The sequence below is a fragment of the Rhinopithecus roxellana genome, chromosome 12, assembly GCF_007565055.1.
Source record: "Rhinopithecus roxellana isolate Shanxi Qingling chromosome 12, ASM756505v1, whole genome shotgun sequence".
NCBI classification, from domain to species: domain Eukaryota; kingdom Metazoa; phylum Chordata; class Mammalia; order Primates; family Cercopithecidae; genus Rhinopithecus; species Rhinopithecus roxellana.
Window position 1 is genome coordinate 91,246,361 of NC_044560.1, and position 26,670 is coordinate 91,273,030.

The 26,670-nt window shown below is 41.3% G+C and overlaps 1 protein-coding gene across 1 annotated transcript in view; it reads left to right on the top strand.

Annotated features, from left to right (window-relative positions):
• The first annotated feature begins 13,724 nt into the window (after window positions 1-13,724).
• RLF (rearranged L-myc fusion) overlaps window positions 13,725-26,670 on the top strand; it is an 81,184-nt gene continuing 68,238 nt past the window's right edge. Inside the window, exon 1 of the mRNA XM_010354215.2 lies at window positions 13,725-13,986. Within this exon, the coding sequence (XP_010352517.1) occupies window positions 13,750-13,986 (237 nt within the window). The 5' untranslated portion in view covers window positions 13,725-13,749. The remainder of the gene's footprint in view (window positions 13,987-26,670) is intronic.

The following is a 26,670-nucleotide window of genomic DNA, read 5'->3' on the forward strand; positions in this document are numbered from 1 at the left end:
TTGTTTTTGAGAGGAAGTCTTGCTCTTGTCCCCCAGGCTGGAGTGTGATGGCCCTCAGGGTATATTTGTTAATAGCCTCATTAACAGAAAGAGTAGAGAGCAGCAAGTCAAACCAGAGATTTCCCTTTTTATATATTTGCCAGAACTCATTGCAAGACATGAAATAAGAGGGAGATACTGGCAGACCAGGATTTTTTTTTTTGAGACGGAGTCTCGCTCAGGCTGGAGTGCAATGGCACCATCTCGACTTACAGCAACCTCTGTCTCTTGCGTTCCAGCGATTCTTGTACCTCAGGCTCCTAGGTAGCTGGGATTACAGGCACAGGCCACCATGCCTGGCTAATTTTTGTATTTTTAGTAGAGATGGGGTTTCACCATGTTGTCCAGGCTGGTCTCGAACTCCTGACCTCTGGTGATCCACCCACCTCGGCCTCCCAAAGTGCTGGGATTACAGGCATGAGCCACCGTGCCCAGCCTGTAATGCATTTCTTAATCCAATGTAGAATGGAACAAGGAGAGCCAGGATCAAATTCTTTCCAAGTAGATATGATAGTAAATAGTTTTTGACAAGATATAGAAACTGAAGTATCATGAACTGGGAAAGTTAGCCTAGAAAGAAATCAGTCTAAATATGTAATGGCATTAGGGACATCCGAAAAATAAGTGACGGATATTACTAATGGCATATGTTGGTCATGAATAGATCTTGTAATCATATGGCAGATCCAACAGCCAGACAGGTTTCCTTCAGTAACAATAATCTGGGATAGTTTAATCAAAGGTTATCATACCATTCCATGCAGAGAGAAAAAGAAACAACCATAAGGAAAAAAATAAAATTCATTCTTCCTAACCAAACTACCCACTAAAGTCCTGAAACAATACTTATCTCAACAGAGTAGAATGAACAAGGGAAGAAATTTTCTTTGTCACGTAAAATAATAATGATTGGCCGGGCGCGGTGGCTCACGCCTGTAATCCCAGCACTTTGAGAGGCCAAGGCGGGTGGATCACGAGGTCAGGAGAACGAGATATCCTGGCTAACACGGTGAAACCCATCTCTACTAAAAATACAAAAAATTAGCCAGACGTGGTGGAAGGTGCCTGTAGTCCCAGCTACTCAGGAGGCTGAGGCAGGAGAATGGTGTGAACCCAGGAGGCAGAGCTTGCAGTGAGCCGAGATGGTGCCACTGCACTCCAGACTGGGAGAGAGCTTGAGGCTCCATCTCAAAAAATAAAATAAATAAATAAATAAATAAATAAATAAATAAATAAATAATGATTAACCAGATTATTGAAGCAATGGTGACAATGGTCACTAGTAGATAGGCCTAAGCATTCATTTAGATACAGTTCTGGTCTGGCATCTTGGAAGAGCTATCTACCTCAGATGTTGTCTTTTTCTCAGCCTCGTGTAAACTTGACAAGTCAAAGATCACCTTTCAGTAAAACAGGCCATTCAATGAGAAATGTGAATCCATGAGTTCATGCCTTCTAATTTTATAGCACAAGGTTAGTAAGAAATACCTGACAGAGACTTTTCATTTCAGTTGAAAGGAATCCTTTAGAAGATAATGTTTCCAATAGACAAAATCTCCTGGCTGAAGTCCATGGGTTTTATGTACTTCATTTACTGGGAGTTCAATACAAAAAGAATCTTTTACCAATTTGCAATTTTTAGTTGTCTCATAAGGCCACTGCAGTAATGTAACGTGTCTCTTTTTAGCATTATGGATTCATAATTTCCTGGGGGTAGTTGTTTTTGTTTTTGTTTTGTTTTGTTTTTTGAGATGGAGTCTCGCTCTGTCGCCCAGGCTGGAGTGCAGTGGCACAATCTCAGCTCACTGCAAGCTCCGCCTCCTGGGTTCATGCCATTCTCCTGCCTCAGCCTCCCAAGTAGCTGGGACTACAGGCACCCGCCACCATGCCTGGCTAATTTTTTTGTATTTTTAGTAGAGATGGAGTTTCACCATGTTAAGATGGTCTCGATCTCCTGACCTCATGATCTGCCTGCCTCGGCCTCCCAAAGTACTGGGATTACAGGCGTGAGCCACTGCGCCCAGCCTCCTGGGGATAGTTTTATAGGTGTACCTGTTATCATCTCAATTGGAGATAACTGATGTTTACAAAAAGGAGTGGATCTTAGGTTAGCTTAAGCAAAACCAATGGAAAAGCTTTTGTCCAATAAATTTTAAAAGACTTGGTTAATTTTGCTGATTGAGTTTTGATTATTTCATTTGTGTGTTTTAGTAACCCAGATGACTGAGGGTAATATGCACAAGGGAAATGTTGAAGAATTGGCCAGATCTTACATATTGACTGAATAATGTATCCAGTGAAATGAGTACTTCTGTCGCTATCAGGTTCTAGAGGGACTCCTTAAGTTGGAATAATGTTTTCCAGGAGCATTTTACTTACTGCTAAGGTTGTTGCTCTTCCACATGAAAATGCTTCTACCTAGTAAGAAAACATACAAACCAAATTAGCACATACTTGTATCCTTGTGATGGGAGTAACCAAATAAAATCTAATTACCATACCTGGAAGGGGGACTTCAGGTAAAGAAAAATATCCATGAGAACTATATAAAGGTTTCCCTGGATTATATTTTGGGCAGATATGGCAGCAACTGTATACCTTATGAGCTGTAGTCAGAGAAGGTTTCCAATAACATCATTGTCCCCAGCACCTATCTTATCAGGATTCTAGCTAGTTAAATCATGAACATAGGTCAAAAATGATAACTGTGATTCAGTAGGATGTATAGGCAAGTTGTTTGGTCCATACTATAGTTCATGTTTGGGGGAGTACGTTTCCTCCTTTGTTTCCCAATTTTTTTATTGGGAAGCTCTGGATTGAGTTAATTTTATGTCAAATTCAGTGACTTCTTTAAAAGTTAATATAGATTGTCTTTCTTGCCTAGATGTCTGTAAGCAGTCCTCTTTGCTGCTTTATTAACTAGTTGATTTCCTTTTTTTTTTTTTTTTTTTTTTTTTGGAGTATCTTATTTGGAGTGACCTGGGAATGTAATAATAGCTAGTGATCTGGGTAATAATATGGCTTTTAATAACTGCAACACGGGGTGCCCATTTTTATGGACCGACCAGGAGAGGCTAAGAACCCTCTTTGTAGAATTTCAAAGTCATGAGCTACTCCAAAGGCTATCTGCTATCTGTGCATTAGCAGTTATTCTGCTAATTAATGCTATCAATTGTTTGTTGAGCTGAGGTTGCTTCGAAAGATAAGCACTTTCTATTTCTTCAGCTACAGATATGATAGCACAACCTGTATGATAAGTTCCAGACTCACCCGCCAAGTAATATCCATCTGTAAATCAAACAACAACAACATCAGTAAGGGAAGTTTCTTGCAGGTTCATGCTAGGAGAGAGAAGTTGATCAGTTAAAGTCATGGCATTTCATCTGAAAGTAGAGGCAGAACAGGAGAAGGTTTTTAGATTATTGCCCTTAGAGAGTGTAATATGAGGTGCAGAAAGAAATAGAACTTCATAAGGGGTCAGCTTGCTAACTGAATAATGCTGAGTATGGTGTGAAATTAGAAATGCTTCCACAGAATGTGGAATGAAGATAGTGAGGGGAGATCCCTTCATTATTTCTTCAGTTGCTTTTACTAGCAAGATGGTCTCTGTTATCACTTTCATGCAGGATGGCAATCATCTAGCCACTAAATCCAAGTGCTAACTATGGTAGCTTAAAACTAGCTCTATTTTAATCCCCCATGTTTTCAGGTCAGAATGCTTAGGACATTTCCTTGATTTTTATGTACAAGCAATGTAAATGGAATACTATAATTTGCGTATCCTAAGGGGCGCAGGCACCTATAAGACCTTTTATTTATTAATATTTTATTTATTTACTTTTTTTTTTCCACGCTCCTGGCTGTAGAATATAAGACTCCTTTTAATGTTGACTGATTTCTGCCTGTCCATTCCAGAGAGTCTGGCTTGTTTTGTTTTTGTTTTTGTTTTGAAACAGTGTCTCGTTCTGTCGCCCAGGCTGGAGTGCAGTGGCACAATCATGGCTCACTGCAGCCTCGAATTCCTGGGCTCAAACAATCCTCCCACTTCAGCCTCCTGAGTAACTGAGACAACAGGCATGCACCATCACGCCTGGCTAATTGTTTTATATTTTTTGTAGAAACAAGGTTTGCCATGTTGCTCAGGCTGGTCTCAAACTTCTGGTCTCAAGTGATCTGCCCACCTTGGCCTCCCAGAGTGCTGGAATTACAGGCAAGAACCACCGTGCCTGGCCTGTCATTTGTTTTTTAGAGAGAGGGTCTTGCACTGTCACTCAGACTGGAGTGCAGTGGTGCAACTGAAGCTTAATGCAGCCTCGAACTCCTGGACTCAAGCAATCCTTCCACCTCAGCCTCCCGAGTAGCTGGACTACAGGCATATGATACTGTGCCCAGCCGTTTTTTTTTTTTTGTTTGTTTGTTTGTTTTTTAAAGAGTATATAAAGGCTGAGTTAAACAAAAAACAAAAAACAAAAAAAACTAGAATCCGGCTGGGTGCGGTGGGTCACACCTGTCGTCCCAGCACTTCAGGAGACTGAGGCAGGCGGATTACCTGAGGTCAGGAGTTCGAGACCAGCCTGGCCAACATGGTGAAACTCTGTCTGTACTAAAAATACAAAAATTAGCCAGGTGTGATGGCGGGGTCCTGTAATCCCAGTTACTCAGGAGGCTGAGGCAGGAGAATCGCTTGAATCTGGGAGGTAGAGGTTGCAGTGAGCAGAGATCATGCCACTACACTCCAGCCTGGGTGACAGAGTGAGACTCCGTCTCAAAAAAAAAAAAAAAAAAAAAAAAAAAAAAAAAAAAAAAAAAAAGCCGACACCCAAGAAATATGCTTTCAATACTTATAAGAAATAAGCTGGATTCTCAGTGTATCCCTAAGGCATAACCATCCATGTGTATTATCTGTTTTTCAGGTGAGGGTGAAGAGAAACTGATTATCAATAGTAATGCTAAAAAAACACACTACATAAATCTATCACAGTAAAGAATTCACTTTCAGTTGAGATGGTAGCAAACAACATATGGGAGTTTGGCACTACTGGATGTCAAGGAATGATTATGATATTCATTTCTCTTAGATCCTGTAGAAATCTCTATCCTCTATTGTTTGGCTTTCTCATGAGGAGAACTGAAGCATTACATGGACTTGTATAGGGCATACTAATTGCCAGGCATAGTAGCTCACACCTGTAATCTCAGAACTTTGGGAGGCTGAAGTGGGAAGATCACCTGAACCCAGGAGTTTGAGACCGGCCTAGGCAACATAGCAAGATCCCATCTCTATCAAAAGTTAAGTGAGTTCAAGTGATTCTCTTCCCTCTGCCTCAGCCTCCCAAGTCGCTGGAATTATAGGCGTGTGCCACCCCACACACGGCTAATTTTTGTATCTTTAGTAGAGACAGGGTTTCACCATGTTGGTCAGGCTGGTATCGAGCTCCTGACCTCAAGTGATCCACCCAACTTGGCCTCGCAAAGGTCTGGGATTACAGGCATGAGCCTCTGAGCCCCGCTTTTAGCTTTACTTTTTGATATTAACATGTGAACTAGTTAGTGTAAACTAAAAACAAACAACAACAAAAAAAACAGGATCATAAGCTTGAATATTCCATTCAAATTCTCTGGTGAAATGAGTAGGGTCCAGGTGAGAGTCAGGGAATTCTTCACGCCTTTAGATTTCACCTTGGGTTCTCCCCTACCAGACATCAGCTATTCACAAAACGGAGCCAGAACAATAGGAGTAGAAGTGAGAGGAGGAAGAAAAAGTAGTTGAGATAAAGAAGGATAAAGAAAAGAGGAGTTAAGGGAGGAGGAGAAATTTCAACAGCTTTTTTATTTCAGAAATTGTTTTAGAGAATCCTTTGTTTTCTTTCTGTAAAGAAAGAACTTTATCAGAACCTCTTTTGGAAGCCTCTAAATGCCATTGAAAATAACTTTTCCAATTGCTCTATTTTATTTTAGAGCCAGCTTATTCTAATTGAGCATATAAGTAAACTAGTTTAGGCATTTCAAGGGCACCCCACTTGGGCCATTATAATTTGGAGTCATCGTGAGTTATTCATGACCAATTTTCTAAATATTTACCTGAAAAGGCATCATATGTGTTAACTATAAATCCAGCTGGAGTTTCTAATAGTGGGACTCTCTTTAAGGAGGAAGATTCAGTTTTAGATGCACAGTTGCCCATAGTGCTTTCCTTTGAAAGACCAAAAGACTTAACGGAAAGCTGTTTTGGGATCGAGTGTGCTGCTTGTGAAAATAACTCCTCAAGGTGTCACCCTTGAGTCACTTCTTCCCACATACAAATCTCAGTGATACCAACAAATTTGGATGCTGAAGATACAGGGTCATCGATCCTTTATGTGTGCTCACCAGATTAAGCGAGGTTTCCTTTAAGTTCTACTTAAGGGATTTCCTGTGAGACTGTTACTTAGCAGGAGTGATTAACTCAGATACTCACACTAGACCTTAGTTGCTTAAGGTGACTTTTAGCTGGGAGAAACAGTGTCTATTATCTTCAGGAGTTATTTCATCCTTATACAGAGTATTTCATAATTTTGGTCACTCAAGAAGCAAATCTGAATTTGTCAATGGAGCCGAGCCTCAGAACCTGGCTAGCTTTAAATATAACATTTTTGCTTAAGCCACAAATATTTACTTCCTCTTTTCAAAAATAAACTGTTTTTCACCTTATCAAAATTTTGAATGAGAGAAAAAGTTGTAAAAACTCTAAGGAGTAATTCAATACAAAAACTTAACCTCACAGAAAAGTGAAAGTCACAATTTTTTTTTTTTTTTTTTTTTTTTTTTTTTTTTTGAGACGTAGTCTTGCTCTGTCACCCAGGCTGGAGTGCAGTAGGGTGATCTTGGCTCACTGCAACCTCTGCCTCCTGGGTTTAAGCGATTCTCCTGCCTCAGCCTCCTGAGTAGCTGGCACTACAGGCATGTGCCACCACACCCAGTTAAGTTTTGTGTTTTTAGTAGAAACGGGGTTTCACCATGTTGGCCAGGCTGGTCTCAAACTCCTGACCTGAAGTGATCTGCCTGCCTCGGCCTCCCAAAGTGCTGAGATTACAGGTGTGAACCACTGTACCTGACTCAAAGTCACAAATCTATGATCAGCAGAATTTCTAGAGAATAACAAATGAAACTCCTATCTTGCAGCAGAGCTTTAATTCTAACTCCTCCAGTTAGGAATGTATAGCTAGAATAAAGTCTGAATCCTCATTAAAGCCAGGAGGACTACAACCTGAGAGGAGCCTTACCAGGGATCCCCATTAGTTCCTTTGAGGGTGGATGAACGAAAGTTGTTCATGCTGGTACCAAGATTTTGGCTGTTAGTGAAATGACAGGAGTAACTGGAGTGAAGGTTTACCTCTGGTCCCTTCACAGTTACCAAAATGTCAAACTTAATGATGAAATTCAGGCCGGGCGCGGTGGCTCAAGCCTGTAATCCCAGCACTTTGGGAGGCCGAGACGGGCGGATCACGAGGTCAGGAGATCGAGACCATCCTGGCTAACATGGTGAAACCCCGTCTCTACTAAAAAAATACAAAAAACTAGCCGGGCGAGGTGGCGGGCGCCTGTAGTCTCAGCTACTTGGGAGGCTGAGGCAGGAGAATGGCGTAAACCCGGGAGGCGGAGCTTGCAGTGAGCCGAGATCGCACCACTGTACTCTAGCCTGGGTGACAGAGCAAGACTCCATCTCAAAAAAAAAAAAAAAAAAAAAAGAAAAAAGAAAAAAGAAAAAAGATAAAAAGGAAGGAAGTTAATCTACAACAAAAGGCCACCGAGCACAGTGGCTCATGCTTGTGATCCCAGCACTTTGAGAGGCCGAGGTGGACAGATCACTTGAGTCCATGAGTTTGAGACCAGCTGGTGCAACATGGTGAAACCCCATCTCTACAAAAAACGCAAAAATTACCCTGGTGTGGCGGTGTGTGCCTGTAATCCCAGCTACTTGAGGGGCTGAAGCAGAAGGATCTCTTGAGCCCAGAAGTTGAGGCTGCAGTGAGCTGAGATCACTGCACTCCAGACTGGGTGACAAAGTAAGACCTTGCTTCAAAAACAAAAACAAAAACAAACAAACAAAAATGCCAGTAAACAAGAGGTCATGCTTTGTGACTCAGTCTCCAAAGTCAACCTTGCTTAGGGCCTAACAAGTTTTAGAAGCTTAAAATACACAGACTATTTTCTTTCACAATTTTAAATTAAAATTAGGTAAATAATGCGAGAATTTTAAATTTCATTTAAAAAACAATTCAGTCTTATTAAATATTTTTGTACAAATAGTTATTTCCAATGCTAGTATTCATTGTCTATTTATGATTCTGTAAATGTTTAGTCTCACTCTCTACTCATATTACATCTAGACAGATACATGTTTATATCAGTGTATACGCATATGTGTGTATTGAGACAATTAAAGAAAGGAACATCTGCCACTCCCAGGAAACAATACATGTTTATGCATGAAAATTGCATTTGTGCTATCTAAGAGGAAGAGTATGACAAGTTAATTTGTGTTTTCTCTTAACTAAGTGTTTCTGTAGCTTGATGACTCTCTATGTAGCATTTCAAAAACAGTGCCTATTTCTCTCTCTCTCTCTCTCTTTTTTTTTTGAGATGGAGTCTCGCTCTGTCGCCCAGGCTGGAGTGCAATGGTGGGATCTCGGCTCACTGCAACCTCCGCCTCCTGGGTTCAAGCGATTCTCCTGCCTCAGCCTGCCAAGTAGCTGGGACGACAGGCGCCCGCCACCACGCCCAGCTAATTTTTTGTATTTTTAGTGGAGATGGGGTTTCACCATGTTGGCCAGGGTGGTCTCAATCTCCTGACCTCGTGATCCGCCCATCTTGGCCTCCCAAAGTGCTGGGATTACAGGCATGAGCCACTGCGCCCAGCCTGCCTATTTCTCTTAAGTAGCAAAATCCAAAACCTTCAAGACATTAGAATGCAGTTGCCTTTCATTTTTTTGATGGTGGTAAAATATGCATAAAGTAAAGCTTATCATTTTATCCATTTTTAAATGTATAGTTCAGAGGCATTAAGTACATTCACATTGTTGTGCAAACGTCATCACCCTCTATCGCCGTAACTTTTTCGTCTTCCTAAACTGAAATTCTATATCCATTAAACAATAACTCTGCCAGCCTCTCTCTCCCCCAGCCCCTGGCAACCACCTTTATTCTTTCTGACTCTATGAATTTGACTACCCTACATACCTCATATAAGTGGACTCATACATTTGTCTTTTTATGACTGGCTTGTTTCACTTAGCATAATGTCTTCAAGATTTATCCATGTTGTAGCACATGTCAGAATTTCCTCCCTTATCCTGCTTTTCAGGAATGAATTTCTTTCCTTTTTAAGGCTGAATAACATTCCATTGTGTGTGTATGCTACATTCTGCTTATTCATTCATGGACATTTGGGTCATTTTTATCTTTTGGTTATTATGAATCACAGTGTAGTGAACATAAATGTACAAATATCTGTTCACGTCCCTGGTTTCAATTCTTTTGGTGCCTTTCAGCTTTGAATATATGGAACAAGAGATGTGATAAAGAGGTTCCCTAAAGCCTGAATAGTAGTGGTAAATAAAGCAAATATTTATCTGGGTGTGGTGGTGTGCACCTGTAATCCCAGCTACTCGGGAGGTTGAGGTAGAAGAATCTTTTGCACCCAGGAGGTGGAAATTGCAGTGAGCAGAGATCACCCCACTGCACTCCAGCCTGGTGACAGAGGGAAACTCAGTCTCAAAAAAAAAAAAAAAGCCGGGCGCGGTGGCTCAAGCCTGTAATCCCAGCACTTTGGGAGGCTGAGACGGGCGGATCACGAGGTCAGGAGATCGAGACCATCCTGGCTAACACGGTGAAACCCCGTCTCTACTAAAAATACAAAAAACTAGCTGGGCGAGGTGGCGGGCGCCTGTAGTCCCAGCTACTCGGGAGGCTGAGGCAGGAGAATGGCGTAAACCCGGGAGGTGGAGCTTGCAGTGAGCTGAGATCCGGCCACCGCACTCCAGCCCGGGTGACAGAGCAAGACTCCGTCTCAAAAAAAAAAAAAAAAAAAAAAAAAAAAAAAAAAGAAAAGAAAAGGAAAGAAAAGAAAAGAAAAAAAGCCAGGCTTGCTGTTGCATTTCTGTAGTCTCAGCTACTCAAGAGGCTGACATGAGAGGCTTGCTTGAGTCCAGGTAGGCTGAGGCTGCAGTGAGCTGTGATCATACCACTGCACTCCAGCATGGGTGACAGAGTGAGACCCTGCCTCAAGAAAGCAAACATTTAAGATTGTACTTGTGCTGAGTGTGAGTGCTGGATCTCAAATGATAGGGGTGCCCATGTGTTCTTTAATATAGTTACTCTGTGTGTGTGTGTGTGTGTGTGTGTGTGTGTGTGTGTGTGTATAAGAAAGAGAGAGAGAGGTTTGTGTGGCCCTCTAAAGTGTGGGACCCCGGGCAGGGCTCCTCTTGCCTGGGCTTAGAGTGGTATTGTCATAAGCACATACATGTATTAGAACTGGGTGAGTGTAGCAGTGAGTATAGATAGAAAAGAAGTTGACGGACTATGCCTGGGACACTTAGAAATCACAAAGAAAAGAAAGAATCAAAAAAAGAAATGAAGACAAAAAAAAAAACATACAAAAAAAAAAAAGCCAGGAGAATGTGCAGACTTGGAATCCAAGAGAAATTAAACGTTGGGGAATTATCAACAATGCCACATACTGCTAAGAGATTGACTAAACAAGGACTGAGAATTCACCTTTGGACACACAAAAAAGTAGAACTCAGTGGTGGTGTTAAAAAGAGCTGTTTCAGTGAGTGGTGGGGATAAAACCTGACAGAAGAGTTCAAGTATGAATGAGAAGAGGGTAAGTAGAAACAGAGGGTCTGGCCAGCTCTTTAGAGAAGTTTTTCTTTAATAGGAAGCAAAGAAGTGGGAGGGAAGCTAGATGAAGATGTGGTGGAGTCACCAGAGATTTATTTTTCTTTTTGCCTAATAGAGGTGGAACAGCTGATGGCCCTACATCTTCAGCTGAAGCTCCATAGTCACACATCCAAGTGCCTATCTGGCATCTCCATTTAAATGTCTGATAGGAAAATCAAACTTAACCTGTTCCAAATAGAACTCTCAATTCTCCCTCACTCTTTCCCCAATCTGTTCTTTCCTAAGCCTTCCTTTTCTCGGTAAACATCATTGCCAGCCATTCAAACCAGAAGCCATTTAGCCATTCCAGATTCTTTCCTTTTCCTCACAAAGTGCATCAGCCCGTTAGTTCTACTTCCAAAATACACCTCTAACTTGATCATCTGGGAGTACTACAATAGCTTTCCGGCATTCATTCTCACCTCTCACCACCTATTCTCACATGGCAGCAAGAATGTAAATCAGATGAAGTTACACCTCCGCTTAAAGCTTTGATCACTCAGTAAAACAATGATTACTCAGTACACTTCAAATCCCCACTGCTTACCTTGAGCTGTACTGTCCTACATGATCTGGCCCTTTGCTCCTTCTCCAATCTCATCTTCACCTCTTCCCCTCTCTTGCACCATATTCCAGACATGCTGGCCTAAACCTAATTATTTGTATTACAAATATATAAACAAATACAGAATTTTATATATATATATATATATAGTGTGTGTGTGTATATATATATATATATATATATATATTTTTTTTTTTTTTTTTTTTTTTTTTTTTTTTCTGAGACAGAGTCTTGCTCTGTTGCCCAGGCTGGAGTGCAGTGGCGCGATCTCGGCTCACTGCAAGCTGCAAGCTCTGCCTCCCAGGTTCACACCATTCTCCTGCCTCAGTCTCCCGAGTAGCTGGAACTACAGGCAGCTGCCACCACGCCTGGCTAATTTTTAAAAATTTTTTTTAGTAGACACAGGGTTTCACCGTGTTAGCCAGGATGGTCTCCATCTCCTGACCTTGTGATCCGCCCGCCTCGGCCTCCCAAAGTGCTGGGATTACAGGCGTGAGCCACTGTGCCCTGCCCGAGAACTGTTTTGGATACTAATCAAAGCAATGGTTTACGACCGGGCGCGGTGACTCACGTCTATAATCCCAGCACTTTGGAAGGCCAAGGCGGGTGTATCACTTGAGGCCAGGAGTTCGAGATCAGCCTGGTCAACACAGTGAAACTCCGCCTCTACTAAAAATACAAAAACTAGCCAAGCATGATGGCGGACGCTTATAGTGCCAGCTACTTTGGGAGGCTGAGGCACAAGAATCACTTAAACCTGAGAGGCAGAGGTTGCAGTGAGCCTAGATCGTGCCACTGCACTCCAGGCTGGGTGTCAGGGCGAGACCCTGTCTCAAAAAACAAGAGGCCGGGCGCGGTGGCTCAAGCCCGTAATCCCAGCACTTTGGGAGGCCAAGACAGGTGGATCACGAGGTCAGGAGATCGAGACCATCCTGGCTAACACGGTGAAACCCCGTCTCTACTAAAAAATACAAAAAACTAGCCAGGCGAGGTGGCGGGCGCCTGTAGTCCCAGCTACTCCGGAGGCTGAGGCAGGAGAATGGCGTGAACCTGGGAGGCGGAGCTTGCAGTGAGCTGAGATCCGGCCACTGCACTCCAGCCTGGGTGATAGGGAGACTCCGTCTCAAAAAAAAACAAAACAAAAAACCAACAACAATAAACCATGGTTATATATATGGGGAATATCATCTAGTCTGTGGCTTGTCTTTGTATGCTATCTTTTTAAACTTGTTATACAGAAGTAATACATTTTAATACAGTCAAATCTAAATATTTTCCCTTATGGTTTGTGCTTTTCCGGTCTTAAGAAATTCTTAGCCAGGCGCAGTTGGCTCACGCCTGTAATCCCAAAACTTTGGGAGGCCGAGGCGGGCGGATCACCTGAGGTCAAGAGTTCGAGACCAGCCTGAACAAAATGGAGAAACCCCCGTCTCTACTAAAAATACAAAATTAGCCGGGCATGGTGGCGCATGCCTGTAATCCCAGCTACTCAGGAAGCTGAGGCAGGAGAATGCTTGAACCAAAGAGGCGGAGGTTGCGGTGAGCCAAGAGAGCGCCGTTGCACTCAAGCTTGGGCAACAAGAGTGAGACTCCGTCTAAAAAAAAAAAATTCCCCCTTTTTGACATTATAAAGCTATTTTTGTTTTCTGAAAAATGTTTTCAGGTCTTTAATCCATCTCGGCCTTATTTTTGGATACGGTTTGAGGTAGAAATCTATTTATTTCCTTTTTGGAAAAAATGTCTCATCGCCATTTATTGAAGAGTCCGTCCTTTCGCCCACTGACTTGAAATGCCGTCTTTATCATAAACCAAGTTCCCTTGATGTTACTCTTCATTTCGGCCTCACAATCTTCGCTTATTTTCCTTCTACCAGGGATGCTTTTCGCTATGTTCCTTTCAGGGCTACCTTCCTCTTGTCCCTTCAGATCGCAGTTCAAATGTCTTCCCCCTCATATCCAGATTGCTCTACAGGCATTTCTGGCTCCGTGATCCCATGACCTCAAAGTGGTCTAGGTGGGCATAGCCTCTGGCCAGTTGTTGCTGGGTTGTTGTCAGGACTGGTGATGCGTAGGCCACTGAGAGGAGGAGCACCCGGAGTCCGAATGACGGAATCAGGCGGGCGCCCGCGTCGCTAACGAGTGCGTCACCATGCGCGGGCGGACGGGGGCAGGGCCAGGGCTGAGTCACGTGGCTTGGTTGCCTACGCGCTGGTGGGCCGTGGGAAGATGGCGGACGGAAAGGGAGACGCCGCCGCTGTCGCCGGGGCTGGGGCTGAGGCTCCGGCGGTAGCTGGAGCCGGAGATGGAGCCGAGACTGAGTCCATGGTTCGGGGTCATCGCCCCGTATCTCCAGCGCCGGGAGCCTTGGGACTGCGGCCGTGTCTGTGGCAGCTGGAGACAGAGCTGAGGGAGCAAGAGGTGTCGGAGGTCTCATCTTTGAACTACTGCCGGAGCTTCTGCCAGGTGAGGGGCTGACTGGCTGGCTGAGGGCGGCGGGGCGGGGAAGTCAGGGAAAGAGGCCCTGGATCCTCTGCAAGCAGCCGGGTCCGAACTGAAAGGCGCCACCTCAGTGACTCGCCGCGCCCCCGGGCCGGGAAGGCCCAGCTTGGAAGCTCGACCGCTGGCCCCCCTGCGCCACTGCCCGACTTTGGCCACCCCTGGGGCGTTTTGCTCTGAGCCTTACTGAGATCCCGGAGGGCCCTGGTGGGTCCCTGGAAGGGCTGTGCCCTGTCGCCGTTGCCTATGTCCTGACCGGGTGGTTGGAGCGCCACTGCCCCCTGAGGAATTGATTGCTTGTCCCTGCCGGGAGATCCTTTTTTGAGTGGAGTGCAGATCTCCGAACTGTTAAACCCGGGTTTTTCTGAATAATCCAGAGAGGTGTGTTGGGGCCAGAGATTTATTTTTGGAGTTAACATCTTTTGGGCTCCTAAAAGGTATGACAGTTGGCTTCGAAAGGCGTCTAGGGCTTTCTGATTAGGGATTGCGGAGCCGGTTGGTTGGCTGTTTTTTTCTTTTTCTTTCTTTCTTTTTTTTTTTTTGACGTTTAAGCTGTTCTTTTGTCTTTTCTGTATTTCTTTGAGAGGATTGTGCTACCGAGAATAAGGCTGACTCTTTGGGTAGAAGAGGATGGGAAGAGGGATGTAGAGTGTGGCCTCTTTCGGCAGTCGTATGATCATTTCTGTGCCATGGTGGGTCCTAACCTATGATTACATATTTATGGGTGTGTTTAGTCTCCATGACCACTGCGAGATTTTTCTGTATGTTTTCAAGTCTTTTACAAATATAAATATCGGCCATTATTATTTCTACTTCCAATGTTTGTTCTATCAGGTTTCAGAGGCACCCCTCTGCTCCTTATCTGTTGTACCTTAGAAAATGCAAAATAATCGTAGTATGTTGGTACTTGGAGTCTTAATAAGTAGTCCAGTATGCTGAATAAATTGCGGCGTTCTAAAATAATAATTTTGGGGGGCAGTTTGCTCTGTTGGTCCGGAGTAGAATAAAAGTTAGCTTGCTTGGTTGCTTTTCTCCCTCTCTCTGCTGAGACAGAAGCACCTCATCTCTTTGAATGGGATTTTGTCCTTACTCATCTTTTCCATGGATTGTACCACTCCAGTTTTTGTGTGTACAACCTGCAACATTGCCCTGTACTATTAAATGTTAATGTGTTGTTCTCAGCTTCCTTAGTAGTAATCATCCTTGTTTAGTAAGCTAATTTATTTTACAAATTTTTACTGACTTTATAGGGTAGTGCCGGGGACTTTACCAAGTGCTGGGGAAACATGAGTAAGACAGCACTTAGCCTTGATGAACTTACAAGTTGGTGGGAGGTGATAGAAATGACAGTATTTCCAGTGCGGTTTTGGTAATGATTGAAAAGGAGGTGTTGTAGAGACAATGGTGAGGAGAGAGCCCTCATGGGATATCCTGATGGGAAAGACAATTAACTAGTAAAAATAAGTAAAAAGATTAATTATAAATTGTAATATGTGCTTAGAAAGAAGTAACTGGGAGAGGCCACTTTAGATAGTAGACCCTGTGAGCTGCAAGGATGAAAATGAGTCACGTGAAGGTCTCGGGTGGGGAAGCATCCCAGTGCCAAAGGTAGAGATTGGTCAGGACCCAGAATCCTCTGGGAGAAGGGGAAACTAATGGAAGGAGAGTGGTGGTGCAGAAAACAACTGTGGGTTTTGGGTAAGGCTTCTAAGCTTGAGTTGTCTCCCTGGAAAGATGACAAGAATGAATGTAACCAGTCACATTGAAGCTTGTCAAAGAATCACATATATATGTATTCTGCTTTATGTCTAGTGCTTGCAGCTGCAGTTTTATTTAACGTAATATTTTAATGTCTTGAATCTTGGTGACACCAGAGATGTGATGACCCAGAAGAATTTTTAAAAGAAAGCATGTGTAATTAATTTGTCTTTTCTATGAAGTTTTTTTTTACCTAAAATTTTTCCAAAAATTGTTTCTTAGACTAATAAATGAAATAAGAACAAGTATTCCTGTAGCACTATATTGTAATAGAAAGTACATGGAGATCCGGCCACTGTACTCCAACCTGGGCAACAGAGCGAGACTCCGTCTCAAAAAAAAAAAAAAAAAAAAAAAAAAAAAAAAAAGAAAGTACATGGGATTGGAAGTTAGTTGGATCTTGACTGTGACTTTACCACTTCTTAGCTAATAATCTTAGGTAACCGTGTCTGCAAAACTATCTTATTTTCTGACCTTTATCTCCTTATAATGCTTTACACAATCAGAATAGAAAGTTTGTGTACAAGTCTTCACAAAATTTGTCATATTTTTGACACAATTTTTCCCTGTAGTCCAGATAAAATCAACTATGTCCTTGATGACCCGATACAGAAAAAGTAAAAATTGTATGAAGAAGCAGGAAAATTTTCACCATCAATAAATTTTGTTGAATAACTCTTGGTTTCACATTTGAAAAGAAGAATAACATATATTCATTCACTTAAGGAGCACTGATTGTGTGACAGTTCTGAAGGTGGGAACCTAGTTAAGACAGTTTTCTTGGACTCTAGGAGAGGAGCACATAATATATAAAGATAGGTAGTAGGCATTTTTACATTATCATGAAGGCCTGACCCCTGCTTATGGGATGGTTAATACTACAAATGTATTTTCATCAGTTATTTAGTTAGAAATGTCCTAGAGACTTAGATTGTACCAAGCAGATCCCTTTTGCAACATCCTGGGACCATATTCTCTCCAACTCTTGCAGCACTTAAAAGAAATGGCTCTGTCTTTGGAATTGCACCAAATCAAGAAATAAACTAACATATGAGTGAATAGAGAAGCTTGTCTCATTCTGGGCATATTTTCAATTTTCATATGTTTGTGAAGATGATAAAATGAAACACTGAAAGTAATAGTTACTAAGAAAATGATACTTAGGTCAAACTGTATTCAGTGAAAAATTGTATTAAGTGACTATGGGATGTGGTTTGTTTTTTCTCTTTCCTTCAGTTCCTTTTGTGAAACCACTGCCAGACAGTGTGGATAAGATTAACTTTAGAAAACAGTCTTTCTTTGTTTTCCTGAAAAATTGATGATGTCTTCTCAAGTTTTTGCTGTATTTTGGGGACCAAGATTCCTTAAGTTTTACAATTGGTGTCTCTATTTGTAACAGAAATTTTGAAGACTTTTTTTTAAGTAAACTTCATTATCAAAATTGGAATTGTTGGGTGATTATATGATTACACTTTGAGAATACTAGGCAAAGTAATTTTATGACTAAACCATGTTTATATGAGACACTTTTAGGTTCAAGACTAACAGTGACTTTGTAGATTTTTAATGGCTAAAATAAGTAAGTACTACATTGAAATTTCCATTTTTCCTAGATTAGTGATGGAGTACAAGGTCTGTGAGTCAGATAACCTGTGTACTGGTTTCACTATTGAAATAGTTGTGTAACCTTGGTCATGTTATTTTCTTTAAACCTTAATTCTTTTGCAAATGGATAATAGTACTTATGTTTTGTATGCAGATTCATTGTTGTAAGGACTTAATAAGAAAATCTCTATTTTAAAAAATACCTCCAGAATTGTCTGTGTTATCCAGATTTCTTAGCTTTGTAGCAAGAAGTTTTCACAACCTTGGTCTCAGCATGCTTTTCAACCCTCCCCTGTCTCATCACCTGAATCCAACTGTTTACTCCTATTCAGGAGTTCTTTACTTGGAGTCAGTCCATGGACCAACGTGTGATTGCAGTTATTCCTGTGATTAAAATTTTGTCTGTAACTTTCCAAGCACATTATTTTGAGAAAGATGATTTTAATTTTCATTTGACTTTTCAAGATCCAATAAACGTATTAACTACATTAACAAGATCTCAGGCCATGCCTTTCCCTTTCATTGTGAGGTTCTCTCATTTTCTGCATGGGAGATTTTTCTTCTTTAGGGCCCAGTATAAATGTCATCCCTCCTGTGAAGCTTTTCCTGATTCACCAGATAGATTTCCTCTTATTTGTTTGGGATTTTTTTTTTCCTTGACACTTTGTATATACCTATAGTTTTAATTCTTAATTTTATTGCTGTCACTGTCTTCTTTCAGGTTTTCTCCTATTGCAGCCACCTCTTCATTAATCTCTTGTTTTCTGACTGACATTATCTGCAGTTCATCTTTGTATTCTTTCTAAATTATAAATATAATCTTGTTAGTCACTTTATTCCCTAAAATGCCTCAATTTTTTCCCCCCAAAGGCAAGATAAAGTTCAAACTTATTAGCTTGGTATACAAAGCCTTTTAGAATCCGAACCACCAACTCCCATTTTTCCAGCCTCATTTAAAAAGTTGGTTTGATCCCACCTTCACCACTGTGTCCATTTCTCACTTTGCCTGAATAACCCAGGGTCTTCCTTTCCCTATCTACCTATTTATCCTTTAAGACCTGGCTCAAATATTAGGGTCTTTCAGAAGCTTTTTCTGATTTCAGCAGGCAGTATTAGGTGGTTCTTTCTCCAATGTATTCTGTTAGCTTCCAGTACATAAACGTGGTACCTAAATATTTGTTTCCATGTTTGTCTTTTGTATTGACTTATAAATCAACAAGAGCAGGGATCTTGTTTATTTTTTTTTTTTGTATACTTAGTACCTAGCAATTAGTACAATGCCTGTCACACAAAACTGATTTGTTAAATGGATTGTATTGTAGGGACTTCATGATACACACATGAGATACACACTTAAAAAACAGTACTTTAGGGGGAACACCTAATGTAAAATCTATTATGTAAAAAACAAATTTACCATAAGAAATTACTATAAAGGGAAAGGATGTGGAGAAATAGGAACACTTTTACACTGTTGGTGGGACTGTAAGCTAGTTCAACCATTGTGGAAGACATTATGTGGCAATTCCTCAAGGATCTAGAACTAGAAATACCATTTGACCCAACCATCCCATTGTTGGGTATATACCCACAGGATAATAAATCATACTGCTATAAAGACACATGCACACATATGTTTATTGTGGAACTATTCACAATAGCAAAGACTTGGAACCAACCCAGATGTCCATCAGTGATAGACTGGATTAAGAAAATGTGGCACATATACACCATGGAATACTATGCAGCCATGAAAAAGGATGAGTTCATGTCTTTGTAGGGGCATGGATGAAGCTGAAACCATCATTCTGAGCAAACTGTCACAAGGACAGAAAAGCAAACACCACATGTTCTCACTCATAGGTGGGAATTGAACAATGAGAACATTTGGACGCAGGGTGGGGAACATCACACACTGGTGCCTATCGTGGGGTGGGGAGTGGGGGAAGGGATAGCATTAGGAGATATACCTAATGTAAATGATGAGTTAATGGGTGTAGCACACCAACATGGCACATGTGTACATACATAACAAACCTGCATGTTGTGCACATGTACCCTAGAACTTAAAGTATAATTAAAAAAAAAAAAAGAAGTTACTATAAAGGAACAGGATAGGAGCTTTTGGTCATTTCTTGGAGACATTACTTATCAACCTCAGCCTACATTCATATAATAATGTACACATTTACATGTGTGCAGTGAGGAATAGCATTGATGGAGAGAGAAAATGAGAGGCCTAGTATTGAGGAAGAGTTAACCACCTAACAGGACAATAGTTTGGAGATGCCAAGATGGGAATAATCAGTCTGCTTACCTTGAGGTTGATGGCCATGAAGGCTCTTGAGCCTTACCTCTCTCATATTTCAATAAGTTTTTAATGCACTAGCTTCTCTTCTTGTACTGCCTTCTTTTTAGTGATATTTAAATAGAAACTACATGACAAGTAGTTCTCCATAGCAAAAGCTAGCTTTGTAATGCACATGACAAAAACATAGTATAAATATCACCCGTGGAGCAGTGAAAACTTCGGGTGCTGTCATTTGCTGTGGTACCATCTTGTCTCTTACTGTATACTGTGACCTCTAGTGGTTTCTGTTTCTTCCGTGGATCATACTCTTTTGAATAGTGTTGACAAAAACTGAATAGAAAGTACAACTTACTGCAAGGCTCCAAAGACTAAAACGTGTTTTATTTTCATTCAGGTCTAGACGCTTGTCACCTTTACCAGTGACCTTCCTTGACTATCTTATCTAAAATAGCACTTCCCCATTGCCTTTCACCTCTTTAAGTATTACTTTATTTTCCTTCAGATCATTACTGATCTTGTATGTCAGTCTCCCCAACTGGGATGTAAGTGCCATGAAGGTGTTGGCTTTTATTTACCTAGTGCCTCGTCTCTAAAACTTAGTAGGTACTCACTAAATGCTTGTTGATCTTTATCTCCTCCCTTTCCTGTATCTCCCACTCTTATTTTTGAGAGTAATAAGCAAGTCTTAACTGTCTTTATCAAGAAATAGGGACATTTGGCCAGCTGTGGTGGCTCACGCCTGTAATCCCCGCCAGCACTTTGGGAGACCAAGGCGAGAGGATCCCCTGAGCCCCAGAGTTCAAGACCACCCTGGGCAACATGGTGAGACCTTGTCTCTACAAAAAAATTTAAAATTAGCCAGTTGTGGTAATGCATACCTGTGATCCCAGCTACTCAGGAGGCTGAGGCAGGAGGATCACTTGCGCCCAGGAGGTTGAGGCTGCAGTAAGCCGTATTCGCGCCACTCTACTCCAGCTTGGGTGACAGAGTGAGACCTTGTCTCAATAAATATATAAATAGATAGAAAGATACTTTTTTGTTTGTTTGTTTGTTTGTGATAGAGTCTTTCTGTGTTGCCCAGGCTGGAGTGCAGTGGTAAGATCTCAGCCCACTGCAACCTCCGCCTCCTGGGTTCAAGCAATTCTCGTGCCTCAATCTCTAGAGTGCCTGGGACTACAGGTGCTTGCCACCATGCCCAGCTAATTTTTGTGTTTTTAATAGAGATGGGGTTTTGCCATGTTGGCCAGGCTGTTCTCGAACTTCTGGACTCAAATGATCTGCCCACCCCGGCCTCCCAAAGTGCTGGGATTACAGGCGTGAGCCATTGTGCCTGGCCAAGAGAGAAGGAGACATTTTTTTGTCAACCAGTTTATCCTGCTTCCCAGCAGGGACCACACCTTATTGTTCTTTGAATCTTGATCAACTAAGAGTAGAACCTTATTTTTATTATATAATAGAATATTTCATATAAAATACATTACATTTTGTATAAATAATATGTTTTGGCCATGCACGATGGCTCATGCCTGTAATACCAGCACTTTGGGAGGCCACGGCAGGTGGATCACCTGAGGTCAGGAGTTCGAGACCAGCCTGGCCAACATGGTGAAACCCTGTCTCTACTAAAAATAGAAAAAATTAGCCGGATGTTTTGGCAAGCACCTGTAACCCCAGCTACTCAGGAGGCTGAGGCAGGAGAATCACTTGAACCTGGGAGGCAGAGGTTGCAGTGAGCAGAGATTGTGCCATTACACTCCATCCTGGGCAACAGGAGCAAAACTCCATTTCAAAAATAATGATAGTAATATGTTCTAACATAAATAGAAATTTATATAATAAAACTTTCATTGCTGGCACAAGGCCAACATACAATCCAGTATACGAAAAATTTGAGGGCCTAAGTAATTTATTGAGGATCTTTTTGTGTGCCAAGCCCTCAGGTAGGTAGTGTGATTTTCATTTTACAGATAGAAAACAGGTCCAGAGAAGTTGGAAGGATCACACAGCTGGTAAGTGGTGGTGAGTTCTTTAGACTCTAGAGCCTATGTTCTTTTTTCTTGTATCAGAATTTCCTAAACTGTGTTTCACTCCATGTGATATATTTATTAATAAGTGCTTCTTGAAATAAGGGTTCTATGTTTATGTAAGTTGGGATAAACTTTTTTTTTTTTTTTTTTTTTTGAGTTGAAGTTTTGCTCTTGTTGCCCAGGCTGGAGTGCAGTGGCGTGATCTCAGCTCACTGCAAACTCCGCCTCCCGGGTTCAAGCGATTCTCCTGCCTCAGCCTCCCAAGTAGCTGGGATTACAGATGCTCACCACCACACCTGGCTGTTTGTATTTTTAGTAGAGATGGGGTTTCATCATGTTGGCCAGGCTGGTCTTGAATTCCTGACCTCAGGTGATCCACCCGCCTCACCCTTCCAAAGTGCTGGGATTACAGGCGTGAGCCACCATGCCCGGCCATGGGATAAGCGTTTTAAATGTTAAAATACATTGTGAATTTCCAAGAGAGACATTAGGTATTGTGCAGCATTTGCCAGACTTACCAGGTCTAGAACATTTTGCCATATTCTGAAGCCTTTATCAGCTCAAGAGTCACATGTTTTTTTTTACTATAATAAAGCAAAGTGCAGAGGTGAAGAGGTGATTGCCTTGTCTTTCTGCCTGCCACTGACTTTTAATTGTTTAGTTTTAGCCTAAAACGTGATTCTGAGCTTTTTTTTTTGTTCTTTGTTTTTTTTGAGACAGGGTCTTGCTGTGTTGCTCACGTTGGAGTGCAGTGGTGCAATCACAGCTCACTGTAGCCTTGTTAGCCTCAACCTCCCAGGCTTAGCCTCTCTAGTAGCTGGGACCACAGGCGCACCACCACACCCTGCTAATTTTTGTATTTTGTAGAGACAGGGTTTCGCCATGTTGCCCAAGCTGGTTTCAAACTGCTGAGCTCGTGATCCTCCCTCCTCAGCCTCCCAAATTGCTGGGATTGCAGGTGTGTGCCAACTCGCCCGGCCTTCTGTAACTCTTTAGGCATGTTTCCTTCAGTTCTTTGAATATACAGTTGGTTCTCGCTATTTGCGGATTCTGTATTTGTGCATTAGCCTACTTGCTAAAATTTATTTGTAAAACCGGCTGACTCTGACTGAGCTTTTTATGAAAAAATTTCTCCTCCGAAGGTTTTGCAGGGATTAAATTATGTGTATTGTTTCATATGAAAAATATTTTAGTGTGTTATAATTTGGGGAAAGTTGAGAATGAGTTATACTTCAGACGTATCTTGAGTCAAGATTTATTCTTACAGGTTTACCTATATTGCTGCAACATAGTTAGGCTGGGATTACTAATGTGTTTGTTTATTTCTCCCCACTTTTGTGCTAACTCTGATTACTGTCTTTTTGAGTGCTATTCTTGTCAATATTATTATTATGATTTGGATCTAGCAGCTTATGGTGCTGACATTTGATTTGATAGTTTTTTTTTTGTTTGTTTCAATTTAGAGACAGAATCTTACTTCCTTGCTCAGGCTGGAATGCAGTGGTACAATCTTAACTCACTGTAACCTCAAACTCTTAGGCTCAAGTGATCTCCCACCCCGGCTTCTCAAATATCTAGGACTGCAGGTGCATGCCATAGTGCCCAGCTACTTTAAAAATAATTTTTGTAGAGACAAGGTCTTACTCTATTGCCCAGGCTGGTCTTGAACTTGAGGCCTTAAGTGATCCTTCCACCTCAGCCTCCCAAGGCACTGGGATTAGAGACGTGAACCACCACTCCCAGCCTGATTTCTCGGTATTCTTACTCCTAAGGAAATAACCTGAATATGTCATATTAGCCAGCACAATTTCTTATTAATGTGGACATTTGTTATAAGAATTATTATCACATATGATAAAATGTATATCCTTGCTTGGGAATTGCATTTTTATGATATATAATTTTATAAAATAGGCATATTTTTGTGATTCCATTTCATCATCTTTGCTTTTTTCATATATATGTTTAAAATATATCATTTTAACTATAACTAATTTTTTAACAAATAACTAAAGTTATTTATTTATTTATTTTTTATTATACTTTAAGTTCTAGGGTACATGTGCATAACGTGCAGGTTTGTTACATATGTATATTTGTGCCATGTTGGTGTGCTGCACCCATCAACTCGTCAGCACCCATCAATTCATGGTATCCTAAAGTTATAAAGCAAACATAAATATTTTAGTTTTTGTGACTCAAAACTAGTGGGTGCTCATTCTAGAAACTTAAAACAAGATTTACAAATAGATGAATTAGATAGTGAAAGTACCATATAAAGTCACTTAATAGCTTGGTGTATTTATCAGATTTTTGGAAAAATACGTATAGAATATGCGTTTATATAAATATTACAGTTTCTAATTGTGCAAACAACTCATGCATACATTCTAATTGTTAAAAATTAGAACAGTATCAAAGGGGAGAATAAAAAGTAAAAGCTCCTGTCATACACACTTTTATGTACTCCAGTGCTACCTTTTCCTAGGTAGACCATTGTTAACAATTTAGGAATGCATATCTATAGAATTTTTCTATATGATGTGTACATATATATGTACTATTTTTAGAAAAATGGTTTCAAGCTTATATACTAAAACCTGCTTATTTCATTATTGTAGACATCTTTTCATGTAGAATATGTGTAGACTTACTGTAATTAAGAAATAAATGCATAGTATTCCATCAGAAACTGCATTGATTTTAAATTCTACAGGTAGCAACACTTTCAACACTCTTAACTAAAAAAAAAATTTTTTTTAACTATAAAAGTACTTCTTGAGGCAAAAAATACAGTACAGAGGGTTTAAGGAAAAGTAAAAGCCTCTTTCCTTCTGCCCACAATCTTTCCAGTCGCCTCCCAGAGGAAATGACGACAAAAACACAAATACTTACCCTTTTGCAATTTATTTTTTAATTTGATATGTTGACCCTTTTCTTTATCAGTACATTTTGAGCATACACCATAATTTAAACATTTGTGTTATTTTGTTATTATAAACAGTGTCCCATGAACTTAGTTAAATATTAAGTGCTGCAAGGTCAGGAGATCGAGACCATCCTGGCTAACACATTGAAACCCCGTCTCTACTAAAAATAAAAAAAAACAGCCGGGCGTGGTGGCGGGCACCTGTAGTCCCAGCTACTCAGGAGGCGGAGGCAGGAGAATGGCGTGAACCTGGGAGGCGCAGGTTGCAGTGAGCCGAGATTGCAACACTGCACTCTATCCTGGACTACAGAGCGAGATGCCGACTCAAAAACAAAAATGACTGGATTAAACAGGATGTTTAAGTTTTGATGGATACTTGCCTGTACTCTATCCTGGGCAACAGAGCGAGACACTGTCTCAAAAAATAAATAAATAAATAAATAAAAATTAAGTGCTGGTTATTTCTATCCATAACATAAATCTGGAATTGAAATTACTGGATTAGGCTGGGTGCGGCGGTTCACACCTATAATCCCAACACTTTGGGAGGCCGAGGCGGGTGGATCACCTGAGCTCAGGAGTTCGAGACCAGCCTGGCCAACATGGTGAAACTCTGTCTCTACTAAAAATACAAAAATTAGCCGGTAATCCCAGCTACTCTGGAGGCTGAGGCAAGAGAATTGGTTGAACCCAGGAGGCAGAGGTTACAGTGAGCCGAGATTGCGTCACTGCACTGTATCCTGGGCGACAGAGTGAGATGCCAACTCAAAAACAAAAATGACTGGATTAAACAGGATGTTTAAGTTTTAATGGATACTTGCCTGTACTCTATCCTGGGCAACAGAGTGAGACACTGACTCAAAAAAAGAAATTACTGGATTAAGAGAATGTTTAAGTTTTGATGGATACTTGCCTATAAAAAGTTTTTTTTTTTTTTTTTTTTTTTTTCCGCTCTGTCGCCTGGGCTGGAGTGCAGTGGCCGGATGTCAGCTCACTGCAAGCTCTGCCTCCCGGGTTCACGCCATTCTCCTGTCTCAGCCTCCCTAGTAGCTGGGACTACAGGCGCCCGCCACCTCGCCCGGGTAGTTTTTTGTATTTTTTTAGTAGAGACGGGGTTTCTCCGTGTTAGCCAGGATGGTCTCGATCTCCTGACCTCGTGATCCACCCGTCTCGGCCTCCCAAAGTGCTGGGAATACAGGCTTGAGCCACCGCGCCAGGCCTACAAAAAGTTGAATATGTACTTCTGCCAGTGGTGTTTGGGAGTCCTCGTTTTACTAAATCCTTGCTAATGCTTGTATTGTTAAACTTATTAATATTTGACAATCTAATAGGAAAAAATTATCAGATTGTTACGCTAATTTGCATTTTAATAATATTCAGGGTTTTTTTGTTTTTTTTTTTTTTAAGGCAGAGTTTTGCTGTTATTGCTTAAGCTGGAGTGCAATGGTGTGATCTCGGCTCACCGCATCATCTACCTCCTGAGTTCAAGGGATTCTCCTGCCTCAACCTCCTGAGTAGCTGGGATTACAGGCATGCGCCACCATGCCCAGCTAATTTTTTGTATTTTTAGTAGAGATGGGGTTTCGCTATGTTGGCCAGGCTGATCTCAAACTTGTGGCCTCAAGTGATCCGCCCACCTTGGCCTTCCGAAGTGCTGGGATTACAGGCATGAGCCACCGTGTCAGACTGATCATGTAATCTTGAGATTTTAGGTCTCCTTAAAGTTCTCATGAAGCAGAACGTGTCCAAAGAATTATAATTAGAGCTGTAGCCTAACCTGAAGCCATTGGAATGTGTGGTACACTTTTGTGATTGATGGTGGCTTTGTGAGAGGTTTATCAGTGTAGTCATTTATTGATCATTTATTGATCTCTTATAATCAATGCTTCTAAACTCTGGAAGACTAAGTTATAGCTGAATAACTGGGAAGACTGCAGTGCTTTCCATTAGCTAACTATAAAAAATATTGTTATCTGGCCGGGCATGATGGCTCACGCCTGTAATCCCAGCAATTTGGGAGG